The following is a 17,950-nucleotide window of genomic DNA, read 5'->3' on the forward strand; positions in this document are numbered from 1 at the left end:
TTTGTCTTTTTAAAAATCACATTATGTAATGGACTAAACATATTTTGTCATAATTTTATTTATTTTTAATGTTTATTTTATTTTTGAGAGAGAGAGAGAGACAGAGCATGAGCAGGCAAAAGGCAGGGAGAGAGGGAGACACGGAATCTGAAGCAGGCTCCAGGCTCTGAGTGGTCAGCACAGAGCCTGACTTGGAGCTTGAACACAGAGCCTGACTTGGAGCTTGAACTCACTGACTGTGAGGTCTTGACCTGAGCTGAAGTTGGACCCTTAACCAACTGAGCCACCCAAGCGCTCCTGTTTTGTGATAGTTTTAAATAGGTGCCTGGGTAGCTCAGTTGGTTAAGCGTCTGACTTCAGCTCAGGTTATGATCTCACAGTTTGTGGATTTGAGCCCCACATCGGGCTCTATGCTGACAGCTCAGAGCCTGGAGCCTGCTTCAGATTCCGCGTCTCCCTCTCTCTCTGCCCCTTCTCTGCTTGCGCTCAGTCTCTCTTTCTCTCATAAATAAAGATTTAAAAAAATTTTTTTTAATTATTTTTTCCCTTTTTGCCTCACGTTTACATGTTGTAATGTCTTCATCTGTGTGAAGATCTGTGATCTTGCTCAAAGTTCAACATTATGGTTGGTATTAGGAAGCCTAATCTCTAAGATGGAGTGAGAATTTATTGAAAAAAAGTCTCCTTTGTTTAAAACAAACTGAAATTTCAAAGAAGTTCTAAATACTTTCACCTCTCTCTTAAATTTCTTAAAACATGTTGTATTATCAACATGTAATCTCAATGAGAGTATGTAGTTGCTGTGTTTACTTTTATATTTCAGTATCACTGGATATTGTCATTTTTGAATCCTTCCTTAAATAATTACTGAAACGAATAAAATAAAAATGTTTTAACAGCTGACATTTCCTTAAAAGTGAACTTATCAAAACTTTGGTCTATGTCTTAGAAAGAAAAGGAAAAAAAAAAGGAAGAGAAAAAGAAAGAAAAGGAACCAGAAAAGCCTGCAAAACCTCTTACAACTGAAAAGGTAAAATTCCTTTAAAAAAAAAACCTATTAAGATAACCATTCTATTTTTGTATTCTTATGTGAATGTCTTTGGGATATTTACAATATGTGAATTATCATTCTGTCAGTAAGTATGTTTTGAATGAATATGTGTGCTAAGCATGTCCTTCTAGATTGTCCTATATAAGTTTTAGTTATATATGTACGAGTATAGATCATGTGAGGTCCTCAAGGTCATTCTCTATTAATGACATAAAGAATGGTGTTTTTAGTTTTCATGCACAGACTTCAGTGAAAGTTTAGAGAATGAAGAGTTCATACCTGAAGGGGCCTTCAGAAAAGACTCCATTCATAGGGGTAAGCATTTGAGGTAGATTTTGAATTGTAGGTAGAATTAAAATGGAAGGCAAGAATATATCATTTGGAGAGAACACCTGAGGACAGGCATAGAAAATGAAAATAGACAAAATATATTTAGAAAAAACGTAGTGGAGTTTGAAGAAAGATGATGTTTATGTAAAGAAAGTAGTGAAAAATAAGACCAGTATGGTAGGTTGAACTCAAATTGTAGAAGACTTTAAAGTCTAGGTTGATTATTTCTTAGAGGAAAGCCTGTGGGCATCATTTCCAAGTTTGTAAAGCAGAGATAAACCTAATTCATAACGGTTCTTTTGGAACATTATTTTGGCAGCAGTGTACAAGATAGATGTGACTAGGCAAGCTAGAGGTAAAGAGAACATTAGCTTTTTATTATTACTTTTTTTTTTTTTTTTTTTTTTTGGAGAGAGAACATGCATGCTTGTGTGCATGCAAGTAGTGGAGGAACAGAGGGAGAGAGAATCTTAAGCAGGCTTCGTGCCCATTGCGGAGCCCAGCTTGGGGGTTGATCTCATGATCTAAGCTGATACCAAGAATTGGATGCTTAACTGACTTAGCTGACTTAACTGACTTAGCTGATACCAAGAATTGGATGCTTAACATCCAGGCACCCCAGAACATTAGCTTTTTTTTTTTTTTTTTAATTTTTTAAATCTTTTTTATTTTAGAGAAAGAGAGAGTGTGAGCAGGGAAGGAACAGAGAGAGAGGGAGACACAGAATCCCAAGCAGGGTCCAGTCTCTGAGCTGTCAGCATAGAGTCTGACATGGGACTCAAACTCACGAACTGTGAGTTCATGACCTGAGCCGAAGTCTGAAGCTTAACTGACTGAGCCACCCAGGTGCCCCCAGAGCATTATCTTTTTAAAAGGCATTGGTTACATAATTATGGTAGCTTGACTTTGAATGTGTTTGATCATGAAAATATGGAAGCATGGTAAAGGAGTTGTCAGTAAAGGGAACATCCTTGATAGTATTGAAATTTTAAAAATTGACCTAATGCATGCATAAATTACATATATAAGATGCATGCATTTAAAGCATACAATGCAGATACATACTGGTTCGTTCTTTCTTTCTTTCTTTCTTTCTTTCTTTCTTTCTTTATAATTTTATTTATTTTTGAGAGAGAGAGTGTGTGTATGAGGGAGAGAGAGAATCACAAGCAGGCTCCGCGCTGTCAGCATGGAACCAAATGTGATGCTCAAACCCGTGGACCTCAAGATTATGACCTGAACCAAAATCAAAGAGTTGGTTGCTTAACTGACTAAGCCACCCAGGTGCCCCTCATTTATTAAAGCAATCTCTACCTTCAAAGAGTTGCAAACATGACTTTAGCACTTAAAATGTACCAAGTATCCCAAGACTCTTCAGTCCTTCATATAGCAAACTCTCCACTATCTAACCTCTTCCTAGAGGTCTCCATTCGTTATACCAGTTAAGACTTGTCCATTGTTGCCTAAACATACTTTCCATTTCTGTTCACTGAGTTTCTCTGCCAAGAATGTCCTTTCCTTTCCCCACATTTTACCTGAAGTTTACTCATTCTACCTTTTCCATGAAGCTCCTCCAAATATCTCAACTAGACAGCATTTTTTCCTTCCTCAAAATACTGGCAACGTTGTCATACATTTGATTTTATTACTTCCTATTTATATTATTGTTTAATCGTATTTTCAGATAACTTTTCTTATCTAGCACAGATGCATAGATGTTTCTTGAGATTATGCATCATTCAGGTGGGGACCAAGTCTTATGTTTCTTTGTTTTTTAACAGTTCTTGTGTGTAGTAGATATTTAGGATAAATATATGTACATTGATTCGCTGATGTTTTTCATCTTTTAGTGTCTTGATTGCAAGGTCATGCAGAACAGTTAATAAACTGCAGCTTATTACTAAAATTAATTTATTAAATACTAAGATTGTAAGAACTTTGCTAAATGGAATTCTTTGCAATATTTATTTGGAATACTTTTCAGTTAAAGTTAATTTTTTTTAATATCACTTTGTTTTAATGATAGTTTAATGAATTAAAATCTTACCTTTCATCAAATTAAGTTTAGATGTTAAATATTACATTTTTTTGAAAGTTGTAATTAAGTTGGTAATTATAACTTGGTTACTTAAGTAGCTTTAATTCTCCTCTGGTAACTTTCTCTATAGCATGCATCAGTAATCCCTAAGTGAAATGTCTTACAATTTCCTGTTTCATTAGAAAGGAATTTTAAAATCACTAGTAGATGTTATCTTTTGTTTCCAGAAATTGGAAATATCAAAATAGTTTTTGTGATACTTGACAAGATATATCTACTTTTAAAATATCATATATTTATTTTCTCTCTTAAAAAAAAAACCTTACCATTGAAATATAGTGAGCATTTTGATGTAGTAAACTTACATGTTTCATAGGCTTGTTTGTAAATATTTGCCTTCTATTGCTTCCTGTGAAAAACGGTCACAGCAGTTACCCAAGAACTGAGTCTGTGGGTTGGGAGCTTGAGAAGAGCAGTTCAGAGTGTGTGAACAGTGAGAATCTAGGGTGATTCCTATATTATTTCCTTTTGATACTTAGGTTTTATTAAACTCAGTTCACACATCTTCTGTTATTCTTACTCAACCTACATTAGGACTTCTGCTATTGATGGGAGCCTTGCTGAAAGAATAATCACGTAGAGGGAAACACTTTAGTTCCTATCAAAATTTTGCAGTTAAGATAATGCAGAGTGTATAGGAAGGAAGATATATTTTGTTTTTTAATGTTTATTTATTTTTTTGAGTGAGTGCAAACAGGGGAGGACACAGGAAGAAAGGGGGACAGAGTATCTGAAGCGGGCTCTGTGCTGACAGCAGAGAGCCCGATGTGGATCACAAACTCATGAATTGTGAGATCATAACCTGAGCTGAAGCTGGGCGCTGAATCAACTGAGCCACCCAGGTGCCCCAAGGAAGATACATTTAGAAGTGTTACTATTTGGAAGGGTGTCTGAGTGCTCAGTCAGTTAAGCCTCTGACTCTTGGTTTCAGCTTAGGTCATGATCTCACAGTTCGTGAGTTTGAGCCCCATGGCAAACTTGGGGTTTGCCTCCTCTGCTCCTGTGCTCTCTGTCTCTCTCTTTTTCTGTCTCTCTCAAAATAAATAAATGAAACTTAAAAAAAAAGAAACCAGTGTAACAGTGAGGGAACTGAAAGGAAAATAGTACAAATAAAGAAGCTTTATAGCATCTAGGCATTTTCATATGTGTATTTTCATATGTAATATGCATTTTTCTTTATATTCTCTGTGAACTGATATTTTAAGCAGGCATATATAATCTGCAGAGGAGAAATTAGTAGTAATATTGATGAAAGTAATAGCAATAGTAGAATAAAATCATCAATATAAAGTAATAGTTGGCTTTATTAACTATCTCCTATATTCCAGGAACTTACAGGTGTACAATTTATGTGTACAGTGTGTGTGTAAAGTGACCACCCATGTATTCATGGTATAAATCAGGAAGTAGATCATGGCCAGCACCCCAGAAACTGCCCCACTCAATAGCATTCCCAATAAAAAAAAAAACTTCCCTTCTCCACAGAAGTGGTAATTTCTTTGCATTTTAGAAATAGTTTTTTACCTTCTCTGCATGTATTTCTAAATAGTGTGTTTTTTTATTTTTTAAACATATGAATGAAGTGATATCACAAATATTCTTTTGTATTTTCCTTTTTTAAAACACTTTTTTTTTTAAATTTTTTTTTTCAACGTTTATTTATTTTTGGGACAGAGAGAGACAGAGCATGAACGGGGAGGGGCAGAGAGAGAGGGAGACACAGAATCGGAAACAGGCTCCAGGCTCTGAGCCATCAGCCCAGAGCCTGACGCGGGGCTCGAACTCACGGACCGCGAGATCGTGACCTGGCTGAAGTCGGACGCTTAACCGACTGTGCCACCCAGGCGCCCCACGTATTTTCCTTTTTTTAGTTAGCATTTTATTTATAAGGGTCAGTCATACTGTATTTAGTTACAGTTTGTTCAGTTAATTGTTTTAGTATTTACATATATATTTATATATATAAGTGTTTATATATATTATTTATATATATAAAGTATTTATATAAATATATAAAGTATATATACTTATACTTTATATATATAAATACTTTATAAAGTATATAAAGTATTTATATATAAAATATATATAAATACTAAAACAACTGAACTGAATAAATATATATATTCCTTGTTTTATTTATCCATTCCACTGTTGATAAATATTTGGATTATATCCAGGCTTTAGCTGTTACAAATAGTGCTGCTGTGAACACTTTTGTACTTGGATCCAAGCATGCATTTCTTTAGGATATTCTTAGGAATACAATTGTTGGGTCGTGACCTATCTTGAACTTTTCTATAGGAATAAATGGTTTTTCAAATTGTATACCAAATGTTTTCTGGTCTTGCCACATTTTTTTTTTTTTTTGAAATTTTATTTATTATTGAGAGACAGAGACAGAGTATGAGGTTGGGAGGGGCAGAGAGGGAGACACAGAATCTGAAGCAGGCTCCAGGCTCTGAGCTATCAGCACAGAACCCAATGTGGGGCTCGAACCCACAAACTCTGAGATCATGACCTGAGCTGAAGTTGGACGGTTAACCGGTTAACCGGTTAACCGACTGAGCCACCCAGGTACCCACCACATTCTTTACAATGTGTGGTGTTTACAGAGATTTTACAATTTGCAGTCTGGTGAGAATGTAATCGTCTCCCATTGTATTTTTAATGTCAGTTTCCTTCATTACTAATTAGGTCAAGTGCCTTTTTCATATGTTAATTATCTTGTTTGGATTTCCTCTTTTGTTGGGAGCTCTGGTTCAGATCTTTTGTCTGTTTTTCAGTTGGATTGCTTACCTTTTTCTCATTCATTTGTACCAGTCTGTGTGTATGTATCACATGTAGAGGATACTCATCTTTTTCCAGTTATATGTTTGTAAATATCTTTGTAACTTTACGGTGGCTGGTTGTATTGCTCTTTTTGTTTCCAGTATTTGAATCAGTGCTAGAGAGCATCCTTGTCTTATTTCTGACATCAAAGGGAAAGCTTTTCACCTGTGTGTTAACTTTATTTCTCACAAAAAACTAGTTATTGTTGGTGGTCCCATTTTATAAATGGAAGAGCCGAGACTCAGAATAGGATTTGCTTAATGTTACCTAGTTTATTTGGAGAATTATTGAGTCTTATTTGGAAAAAGGATTTTACTTCTTTTTTTAAGGCAGCACATATTAAACTTCATTTCATATCTCTTCCTGTGTTTAAAAGAATGAGGCTTGGTAGTTATTTATTCTAGAATACTTTTTCTAAATGCAGTTAACAAGTTATTAACGTTATTAATATGATCTTGACACATAACAGTGGTAATAAATAAATGGTTACTTAAAAATAAGTTAATTTGGGGGTTAAAAGGAATCTTAGTACTCTAGTCCAATCCCTTATTTTATAAAGAAATAAACTAAGTCCTAGGAGGACCCAAGTCACCAAGAAGTAATTTAATCAGTGTGAACAGTTGTTGACAGCTCAGAGATTTGAATGAGGTCTTCTGACTTTAGTCCCAAGCCATGTGTGTGTTTTCTAATTTGACATATATGTCTTCAGGTTCCTTTCTTGTTGTAATTTTTAGTTCTGTACGTCTTACATTGTTTACAATGAACTGTCCAGGGGTCCCTAAAAAAGAACTGTGTGTTTGTATATAACCTCATCTCATGTTATCCTGACTAGTGAATTAATAACTTTTATTGATTTGTCAGTTCTAGTAGGGACTTCTTTAAATAAACTTGTTTTCTATTTCTCTTTCTCTTTCTCTTTCTCTTTCTCTATTTCTATTTCATTCTATTTCTTTTGTTTAAATTGTATTTTGTACTTATTTAAATCTCATTGAGGTTTACATTTTTTGTGGTGTGAGTATCCATTACTAACAGGGTCAGCTAAAGCCAGGTTTGCTTTCTTTTCTAAGAGTAGAAAGGTAAAACCTAAAAATTTAATGAATCAGGTGATTAATACGGTAGATGCTTTTGACATTTAAATAAGATATCATTTGTGGTTTAGATATTCTGCTAGAAAAATGTGTATCAATTTGACTCTTTCTAAAATAATTATCATACATTTGACATTTCTTTTTCTTTTAAAATGTTTATTTTGTGAAAGCGAGCGAGCAAGAGTGGGGGAGTGGCAGAGAGAGAGAAAGAGAGAATCCCGAGCAGGCTCCACACTGCTAGCACAGAGCCTGACATAGGGCATAATCTGACGACTGGAAACTCAGGACCTGAGTTGGATGCTTAACCACCTGAGCCATCCAGGCACCCCACATCCAACATAGCTAATTCATTTAGCTTAAATTTATCTACTAGGCTCTCTTCCAAGTAGCAAATATGTTCATGTAGATGAGAAGTAGTCTTACAGTATAGAAATGTATATGGGTTCTCCTTCAGTTTAAATAATCATATCTTAATTTCTTTTTTGCAAGGTTCTAAGTTTTATAGTTTCTCTTTTTTAAAAGATTTTCATGTCAAAATACGGAAAATGGACAAATAGTCAATTCCGTGGTGGTGGTGGTGGTGGTGGTGGTGGTGGTGGTGGTGGTGGTGGTGGTGTGGTGGTGGTGGTGGTGGGGTTAACCCCTTTTAACTTAACTGCTAGTATGCTTCTGGTTTTATTGCTAATTATTACACCCATCATATGGGTTATTATGGGTCAAATTTGGAAACTTCTGAATTGAATGGTAAAAAATCTTTAATGTAGAATGAGCAAACTTTTCTGTAAAGAACCAGATAGTAAATATTTTAGGCTGTGGACTCTAAGCTATCTTTCACAACTACTCAATTCTTTCTTTGTAACACAAAAGCAGTAAATGAGTACTTACAGAAATACTCAGCTGAATTTGTTAGAACCTTCCCTCTCTGCCTCACCAACAACTGAGAATTAGTTGCAGTAGAAGAAGCAGAGTCAGGAAGAGAGCCAGATTCAAGTCCTTGGTCTATGGTTAACTGTCTCCTTGGCAAAGTTAGTTAAGTACAGAAACTCCTGTTCTTTACTTATTAATGACAGGGTTTCCTAAATGATCTCTAGAGGTATTCTTGGTAATAATAGCTTTAAATTTAGAATTATTCCATCTACTGAACACAGGGACAGATTCCTAAAATCATTTGAAAATACCCTTAAAGATGTTTTTCAGTACTCTGCAGGGCTGGTCTTCAGTCAATGAGTTCTCCGTATTATTTCAGACTAGTTTTTCACCTACCATAGTTCTGATCTCTTAATCAGTTGTTTTACTGTTGAAACACAAAATCTAGGGGTCCCTGGGTGGCTCTGTCAGTTAAGCATCTGACTCCTGCTCGGGTCATAATCTCGCAGTTCGTGAGTTTGAGCCTCGCGTCGGGCTCTGTGCTGTCTGTCAACAACCTGGAGCCTGCTTCAGATTTTGTCTCTCTCTCTCTCTCTGCCCCTCCCCCTGCTCACACTCTTTCTCTCTCTCTCAAAAATAAATAAACATTAAAAATAACCCCACAAAATATACTTCAGGAGGAAAGGTAGTTATTCCTAATGCAAGTTACTTTTGTATTTATATAGAATGTACATATCACATATGTACATAAAATTTGGAAAAAATGGTTTACTTTAAGGTATTTAGGTATTATTTGTTTGAATATTTATCTAAGTGTTAATTGCACCATTGTTTTTCTTAAGTTCTTTTTTCAATTCCAGTTAGTTAACATACAGTGTAATATTAGTTTCAGGGGTACAATAGACAAATGCCAGATGATTGCACCATTGTTTTTATATACAGTGGATATATTAACAATAATTCAGATAGTTTTTTCAAAGAGAAGATATTAATATTTTCATGGATTTTCTTTAAGTTCCTCTCTGAGGTCATTATAAGGAGAGTTAGGACACAATTATATACCTATCTTGGAATATTTTTATGTTTTTATGAACTTCAGATTCTCTTAATGTTCAGTTTTATTTCTTTTTTTTTTTAATTTAAATCTTAGTTAACATATAGTGCAATAATGGTTTGAGTAGAATTCAGTGATTCATCACATACAATACCCAGTGCTCATCACAAGTGCCCTCCTTAATATCTATCACCCATCTAACTCATCTCTTATCCACCTTGCTCCATCAATATTCAGTTTGTTTTCTGTCATTGAGAGTCTCTTGTGGTTTGTTTCATGTATTTTGTTTCTTAAATTTCACATATGAGTGAAATCATATGGTATTTGCCTTTCTCTGACTGTTTTCGCTTAGCATAATATATTTTAGCTCCATGCACATCATTGCAAATGACAAGATTTCATTCTTTCTGGTGGCTGAGTAATATTCCATTGTATAATGTATGAGCTCTTCTTTATCCATTCATCAGTCAGTGGACATTTCAGCACTTTCCATAGTTTGGCTATTGTTGAGTGTTTTGCTGTAAACATTGACATGCATGTAACTCCGAATCTGTATTTTTTTATCCTTTGAGTAAATACCTAATAGTGCAGTTGCTGGATCACAGGGTAGTTCTATTTTTAGTTTCTTGAGGAACCTCCATACTGTTTTCTAGAGTGGCTGTGTTCCAGTTTGTATTCCCACCGACAATGCAAGGGAGTTCCTCTTTATCCACATCCTTGCCAACACCTGCTGTTTCTTGTTTTGTTTAATTTTAGACTTTCTGACTGGTGTGAGGTAGTATCTCATCCTAGTTTTGATTTGTATTTCCCTGATGATAAGGGATGTTGAGCATCTTTTCAAGTATCTGTTAGACAGCTGGATGTCTTCTCTAGAAAAGGGACTGTTCATATCTGCTGCCCATCTATTTACTAAGTTACTTGTTTTTTTGTGGTTGAGTTTAATAAGTTCTTCATAGGTTTTAGATATATATTAACCCTTTATCAGAAATGTCATTTGCAAATACCTTCTCCCATTCTGTAGGCTGTCTTTTAGTTTTGTTGATTGTTTCCTTCCCTGTGCAGAGCTTTTTATCTTGATGAAATCCCAGTAGTTTCTGTTTGCTTTTGTATCCCTTGCCTTTAGCAACATGTCTAGTAAGAAGTTGCACTGCCTGAGGCCAGAGAGGTTTTTGCCTGTGTTCTCCTCTAGGATTTTTATGGTGTTCTGTCTCACATTTAGGTCTTTCATTCATTTTGAATTTATTTTTGTGTATGGTGTAAGAAAATAGTCCCGTTTCATTCTTCTGCATGTCTCTGTCCAGTTTTCCCAACACCCTTTGTTGAACAGACTTTTTTCCATTGGATATTCTTTCTTGCTTTGTCAAAGATTAGTTGACTGTATAGTTGTGGGTCCATTTCTGGGTTCTCTATTCTGTTCTATTGATCTCTGTGTCTGTTTTTGTGCCAGTACCATACTGTCTTGATCTCTACAGCTTTGTAATATAGCTTGAAATCCAAATCACGATGCCTCCAGTGTTTTCATTTTCAGGATTGCTTTGGCTATTCAATGTCTTTTGTGGTTCCATACAAATTTTAGGATTGTTTTTTCTAGCTCTGCGAAAAATGCTGGTGGTATTTTGATAGGGATTGCATTAAATGTGTAGATTGCTTTGGGTAGCATAGACATTTTAACAATGTTCTTCCAGTCCTTGACCATGGAATGTTTTTCCATTTCTTTGTGTCCTCTTTAATTTCTTACATCATTGTTTTATAGTTTTCAGAGTATAGATCTTTTATCTGTTTAGTTTTATTCCTAGGTGTCTTACTGTTTTTGGTGAAGTTTAAATGGGATCGATTACTTTATTTCTTTTTCTGCTCTTTGTTATTGGTGTATAGAAATGCAACACATTTCTGCACATTTATTTTATATCCTGTGACTTTTCTGAATTCATGTATTAGTTCTAGCAATTTTTTGGCGGAGTCTTTCAGGTTTTCTATATAGAGTGTCACGTCATCTGCAAATAGTGAAAGTTTGACTTCTTCCTTGACAATTTGGATGGCTTTTATTTCTTTTTGTTTGATTGCTGAGGCTAAGACTTCCAGTTTTGTGTTAAATAGTAATGGTGAGAGTGGACACCCTTGTGTTGTTCCTGACCATGTGGGAAAGGCTCTCAGTTTTTCCCCATTGAGGATGATATTAGTTGTGGGTCTTTCATATATGGCCTTTATGATGCTGAGGTATGTTCCATGTATCCCTACTTTGTTGAGAATTTTTATCCAGAATGGATGCTGTATTTTGTAATATGCTTTTCCTGCATCTATTGAGGGGGTCATATGGTTCTTATCCTTTCTTTTATTAATGTGGTGTATCACACTGATTGATTTGTGAATATAGAACCAGATCCACAGCCCAGAAATAAATCTCACTTGATCATGATGAATAATTCTTTTGAGGTACTGCTGGGTTTGATTTGCTAGTATCTTGTTGAGAAATTTTGCATCCATGTTCATCAGGGATGTTGGTCTGTAATTCTCCTTTTTAGTGGGGTCTTTGGTTTTGAAATCAAGGTATGCTGGTTTTGTAGAATGAGTTTGGAAGTTTTCTTCTATTTCTGTTTTTTGGAACAGTTCGAGAAGAATTAAGTCTTCTTTAAATGTCTAGTAGAATTACCCTGGAAATCATCTGGCCCAGGACTCTTGATTTTTGGGAGATATTTGATTACTTATTAAATTTTTTTGCTGGTTATGGGTCCTTTATTAAAATTATTTTTATTTTATGTATTATCTAATTTTTATTGGAGAGTACAAGTTGGGGAGAAGGGAAGAGTGAGTGGGCAGAGAGAGAGAGTTAGAGTGAGTCTTCAGGAGGCTCCACATGGGGCTTATTCCTATGACCCTGGAATCATGACCTGAGCTGAAATCAGGAGTCAGACACTCAACCCACTGACCCACTCAGGCACCACTATTTCTTTATTAAGTACAGTATTACCTATTCAGTAGAAAAAAAAATATGCAAACAAGCAAAACATTTAAATAATATGTAATTTCTCATAGACCCTCTATCTAAGGATGGCTGTTGTAAACAACTTGTGTGATAATTTTTTTTTAATGTTCATTTATTTTTGAGAGAGAGAGCAAGAGCAAGCAGGGGAGGGGCAGAGAGAGGGGGGCACAGAGTATTGGAAGCGTGCTCACTGCTGACAGCAGAGAGCCTCACATGAGGCTTGAACTCATGAACCCCGAGATCATGACCAGAGCCGAAGTCAGACATTTAACTGACTGAGCCATCCTGGCACCCCCAATTTGTGTTACAGTTTTCTATGCTTGTGTGCATATTACTTATTGGTATATCCCTTGGTGGGGTACTTTAGTTTAAAAGAGATTATTGGCAATGGCATGTGGTCCCCAAAATATGTATTATAATTTTTTTAATGTCTTTTTATTTTTTTATTCTTTTAATTTACATCCAAGTTAGTATATAGTGCAACAATGATTTCAGGAGTAAATTCCTTAATGCCCCTTACCCATTTAGCCCATCCCCCCTCCCACAACTCCTCCAGTAACCCTCTGTTTGTTCTCCAGAACTCACGAACTGTGAGATCATGACCTGAGCCGAAGTTGACGCTTAACCGACTGAGCCACCCACGTGCCCCTTGAGTTTATTTTTGTGTATGCTGTAAGAAAGTGGTTCAGGTTCATTTTTCTGCATGTTGCTGTCCAGTTTCCCCAGCACCACTTGCTGAAGAGACTGTCTTTATTCCATTGGATATTCTTTCCTGCTTTGTCAAAGATCAGTTGGCCATATGTTTGTGAGTCCATTTCTGGGTTCTCTATTCTGTTCCATTGATCTGAGTGTCTGTTTTTGTGCCAGTACCATACTGTCTTGATGATTACAACTTTTTAATACAGCTTGAAGTCTGGGATTGTGATGCCTCCTGCTTTGGTTTTCTTTTTCAAGATTGCTTTGGCTGTTCAGGGTCTTTTCTGGTTCCATACATATTTTAGGATTGTTTGTTCTAGTTCTGTGAAGAATGCTGGTGTTATTTTGATAGGGATTGTATTGAATGTGTAGATTGCTTTGGGTAGTATTGACATTTTAACAGTATTTGTTCTTCCTATCCAGGAGCGTGGAATCTTTTTCCATTTTTTTGTGTCTTCAATTTCCTTCATAAACTTTCTATAGTTTTCAGCATATAGATTTTTCACCTCTTTGGTTAGGTTTATTCCTAAATATTTTATGTTTTTTGGTGCAATTGTAAATGGGATCGATTCCTTGATTTCTATTTCTGTCGCTTCATTGTTGGTGTATAGGAATGCAACCGATTTCTGTGCATTGATTTTATATCCTGCAACTTTGCTGAATTCATGGATCAGTTCTAGTAGGTTTTTGGTGGAATCCTTTGGGTTTTCCATATAAAGTATCATGTCATCTGTGAAGAGTGAAAGTTTGACCTCCACGTGGCCAGTTTGGATGCCTTTTATTTCTTTGTGTTGTCTGATTGCTGAGGCTAAGACTTCTGATACTATGTTGCATAACAGTGGTGAGAGTGGACATCCCTGTCATGTTCCTGACCTTAGGGGGAAATCTCTCAGTTTTTCCCCATTGAGATGATATTAGCATTGGGTCTTTCATATACGACTTTAATGATCTTGAGGTATGATCCTTCTATCCCTACTTTCTTGAGGGTTTTTATAAAGAAAGGATGTTGTATTTTTTCAAATGCTTTCTCTGCATCTATTGAGAGGATCATGTAGTTCTTGTCCTTTCTTTTATTGATGTGATGAATCACATTGATTGTTTTGTGGATATTGAACCAGCCTTGCATCCCAGGCATACATCCCACTTGGCCATGTTGAATAATTTTTTTAATGTATTGTTGAATCTGATTGGCTAATAACTTGTTGAGGATTTTTGCATCCATGTTCATCAGGGAAATTGGTCTATAGTTCTCCTTTTTAGTGGGGACTCTGTCTGGTTTTGGAATCAAGGTAATGCCGGCTTCATAGAAAGAGTTTGGAAGTTTTCCTTCCATTTCTATTTTTTGCAACAGCTTCAAGAGAATAGATGTTAACACTTCCTTAAATGGTAGAATTCCCCTGGAAAGCCATCTGGCCTTGGGCTCTTGTTTTTGGGAGATTCTTGATTACTGATTTAATTTCTTTACTGGTTATGGGTCTGTTCAAATTTTCTGTTTCTTCCTGTTTCAGTTTTGGTAGCTTATGTTTCTAGGAATTTGTCCATTTCTTCCAGATTGCCCATTTATTGGCATATAATGCCAATTGTTCATAATATTCTATTATTTTTATTTCTGTTGTGTTGGTTGTGATCTCTCCTCTTTCATTTGTGATTTTATTGGATCCTTTCCTTTTTCTTTTTGATCAAACTGGCTAGTGGTGTATCAATTTTGTTAATTCTTTCAAAGAACCAACTCTTGGTTTCATTGATCTGTTCTGCTGGTTTTTTGGGTTTTTTTTGTTTGTTTGTTTGTTTTGGTTTTGGTTTTGATAGCATTGATTTCTGCTCTAATCTGATTATTTTCTGTCTGCTGTTTTTGGGTTTTGTTTCTGTTTTCTCCAGCTCTTTAAGGTGTAAGGTTAGGTTGTGTATCTGAGATCTTTCTTCCTTCTTTAGGAAGGCCTGGATTGCTATATACTTTCCTCTTATGACTGCCTTTGCTGTGTTCCAGAGGTTTTGGGCTGTGGTGTTATCATTTTCATTGGCTTCCATGCACTTTTTAATTTCCTCTTTAACTTCTTGGTCCAGTGTGTCATTCAAAATCATTGTTTCCTTGTTTATTTTCTGATTAGATGATCTGTCCATTGCTGCAAGGGGGGTGTTGAAGTCCCCTGCTATTATGGTATTACTACCAATGAATTGATTTATGTTTGTTATCAACTGATTTATGTATTTGGGTGTTGCCACATTTGGAGCATAAATATTTACAATTGTTAAGTCTTCTTGGTGGATAGACCCCTTGATTATGATATAATGCCCTTCTTCATCTCTTGTTAGTCTTTATTTTGAAGTCTAGATTGTCTGATATAAGTGTGGCCACTCTGGCTTTCTTTTGTTGACCATTAGCATGATAGATGGTTCTCCATCCCCTTTCTTTCAATCTGAAGGTGTCTCTAGGTCTAAAGTGGGTCTCTTGTAAACAGCATATAGATGGATCTTGTTTTCTTATCCATTCTGCTACCCTGTGTCTTTTGATTGGAGCTTTTAGTCCATTGACATTTAGAGTACTGAAAGACATGAATTTATTGCCATTATGTTGCTTGTAGAGTTGGAGTTTCTGGTGGTATTTCTGGTCCTTTCTAGTCTGTGTTGCTTTTGGTATGTATGTATGTATGTATGTATGTATGTATGTATGTATTTTCTTCCTTTTCTTTCTTTCATTCTCTGTCTTTTTCTTTCCCTTCCTTCCTTCCTTCCTTCCTTCCTTCCTTCCTTCTTCCTTCCTTCTTCCTTCCTTCCTTCCTTCCTTCCTTCCTTCCTTCCTTCTTCCTTCCTCTCTTTCTTTCTTTCTTTCTTTCTTTCCCCTCCCTTCCCCTCCCCTCTCCTTTCCTCTTTTCTCCCCTCAGAGAGTCCCCCTTAAAATTTCTTGCAGGGCTGGTTTAGTGGTCACAAATTCCTTTACTTTTTGTTTGTCTGGGAAACTTTTAATCTCTCCTTCTATTTTGAATGACAGCCTTGCTGGATAAAGAATTCTTGGCTGCATATTTTTCTGTTTCAGCAGATTGAATATATCCTGCCACCTCTTTCTGGCCTGCCAAATTTCTGTGGGTAGATCTGCTGCAAACCTGGTCTGACTTCCCTTATAGGTTAAGGACTTTTTTTCCTTTGCTGCTTTCATGATTCTTTCCTTGCCTGAGTATTTTGTGAATTTGACTATGATATGCCTTGTTGATGATTGGTTTTTGTTGAATCTACTGGGAGTCCTTTGTGCTTCCTGGATTTTGATGTCTGTGTCTTTCCCCAGTTTAGGAAAGTTTTCTGCTATGATTTGCTCACATAGCCTTTCTACCTCTTTTTTTCTCTCTTCCTCTCTGGGACCCCAGTGATTCTGATGTTCCTTTTTAATGAGTCACTGATTTCTCTAATTCTTCAGTCATGCTCTTTTACTTTGTCTCCCTTTTTTTTTTCTGCTTCATTATTCTCCATAAGTTTGCCCTTTGTATCGCTCATTCGCTGCTCTGCCTCATCTATCCTTGCTGCTGTGGCATCCATTAGAAATTGCAGCTCAGTTATAGCGTTTTTTATTTCATCCTGACTAGTTTTTACTTCTTTTATCTCTGCAGAAAGGGATTCTAATCTGTTTTCGACCCCAGCTAGTATTCTCATTATCGTCATTCTAAATTCTTGTTTAGACATCTTGCTTATAGCTTGTTGGTTAAGTCCCTGGCTATCATTTCTCCCTGCTCTTTCTTTTGGGGTGAATTCCTTCGTTTTGTCATTTTGAAGGAAGAAAAGGAATTAATCAGGTAACAAAAATTTTTTTAATTAAAATTAAAAAGTCATAAACAGCATACACACAAAAAAAATCAAATAAAAGATTTATTAGAGAAAAAGGGGGGAGGAAAATGTTTGAAAATTTGAAAAAATGAATACAATGAAATAGAATAAAATGAAATGATGGAAGTAAAATAGAATTTGAAAAATTTACAAAAACTAAAAAGTATAGTAGAAAAAAATTAAATTTTTTAAATAAAAATTGAAAGTAAAAATGAACTTCTTCTCTTTCTGTATTCAAGAAAAAGAAATGAGGGGCGCCTGGGTGGCTCAGTCGGTTAAGCGGCCGACTTCGGCTCGGGTCATGATCTCGCGGTCTGTGAGTTCGAGCCCTGCGTCGGGCTCTGTGCAGACAGCTCAGAGCCTGGAGCCTGTTTCAGATTCTGTGTCTCCCTCTCTCTGACCCAGCCCCGTTCATGCTCTGTCTCTCTCTGTCTCAAAAATAAATAAACGTTAAAAAAAAAAATTAAAAAAAAAAAAAAGAAAAAGAAATCAAAAAGAACAAAAAAAGAAAATTGAATAGATGGACCAGCGAACAGACTGAAATATGATTGAAATTACATCGTTTTCCCCTAGAAGTCAAACTATGAAGCATTTGTAGTCCATAAACTAAGCAGGCATAAAGACTTGTGTTCCTGAAGAGCTAGGTTGGCCCAGTTGGGTGGGGCTTAGTGCAGCATCTCTGTTCTCCATTAGATGGCGCCACTTAGCTTACTGGGGTGAATTGTTGTGGTGCTTGTAGGTGTATATGTACCTGCGCAGGAGGGGTGAAAATGGCATCACCCAGCTACCTAGTCTCTAGTATCGCATCTCTGTTCTCCCCAGTCTGTAATCGCACACCTGTCCTTTGTCTCCAGCTTCCATCCACTCCCTGCTTTTATACTGTCTGTGACCAAGCCGTCAAGTTGCCAGGCAGCACCTCCCTCCTGAGTTTTATCCCAGATGCGGCTGTTTTTCCCGACCCCTTATGTCTGAGAGACTGCTACTTTGACCTGTTCTGCCCCCTGTGGGAGGGTCTCACCGAGCAATGGCCGGGTGCTGGCAGCACCCAGGAATGTTCGTGGGACCATGCTGCTCCCTATGCCCAGAGACTGAGGCTGGGTGCCAGCCCACCCCAGAAAAAGTTCATGTGATCTTGTAG

At 36.4% G+C, this 17,950-nt stretch overlaps 1 protein-coding gene across 2 annotated transcripts in view; it reads left to right on the forward strand.

Annotated features, from left to right (window-relative positions):
• Positions 1-17,950, forward strand: part of SMAP1 (small ArfGAP 1) — a 202,700-nt gene that overhangs the window by 116,275 nt on the left and 68,475 nt on the right. For both annotated transcript variants that reach the window (XM_047860688.1, XM_047860690.1), the window contains one exon: positions 950-1,030. In XM_047860688.1, coding sequence (XP_047716644.1) covers positions 950-1,030 — 81 coding nt within the window. The remainder of the gene's footprint in view (positions 1-949; positions 1,031-17,950) is intronic.

Source organism: Prionailurus viverrinus, chromosome B2, assembly GCF_022837055.1.
Source record: "Prionailurus viverrinus isolate Anna chromosome B2, UM_Priviv_1.0, whole genome shotgun sequence".
Classification (NCBI taxonomy): domain Eukaryota; kingdom Metazoa; phylum Chordata; class Mammalia; order Carnivora; family Felidae; genus Prionailurus; species Prionailurus viverrinus.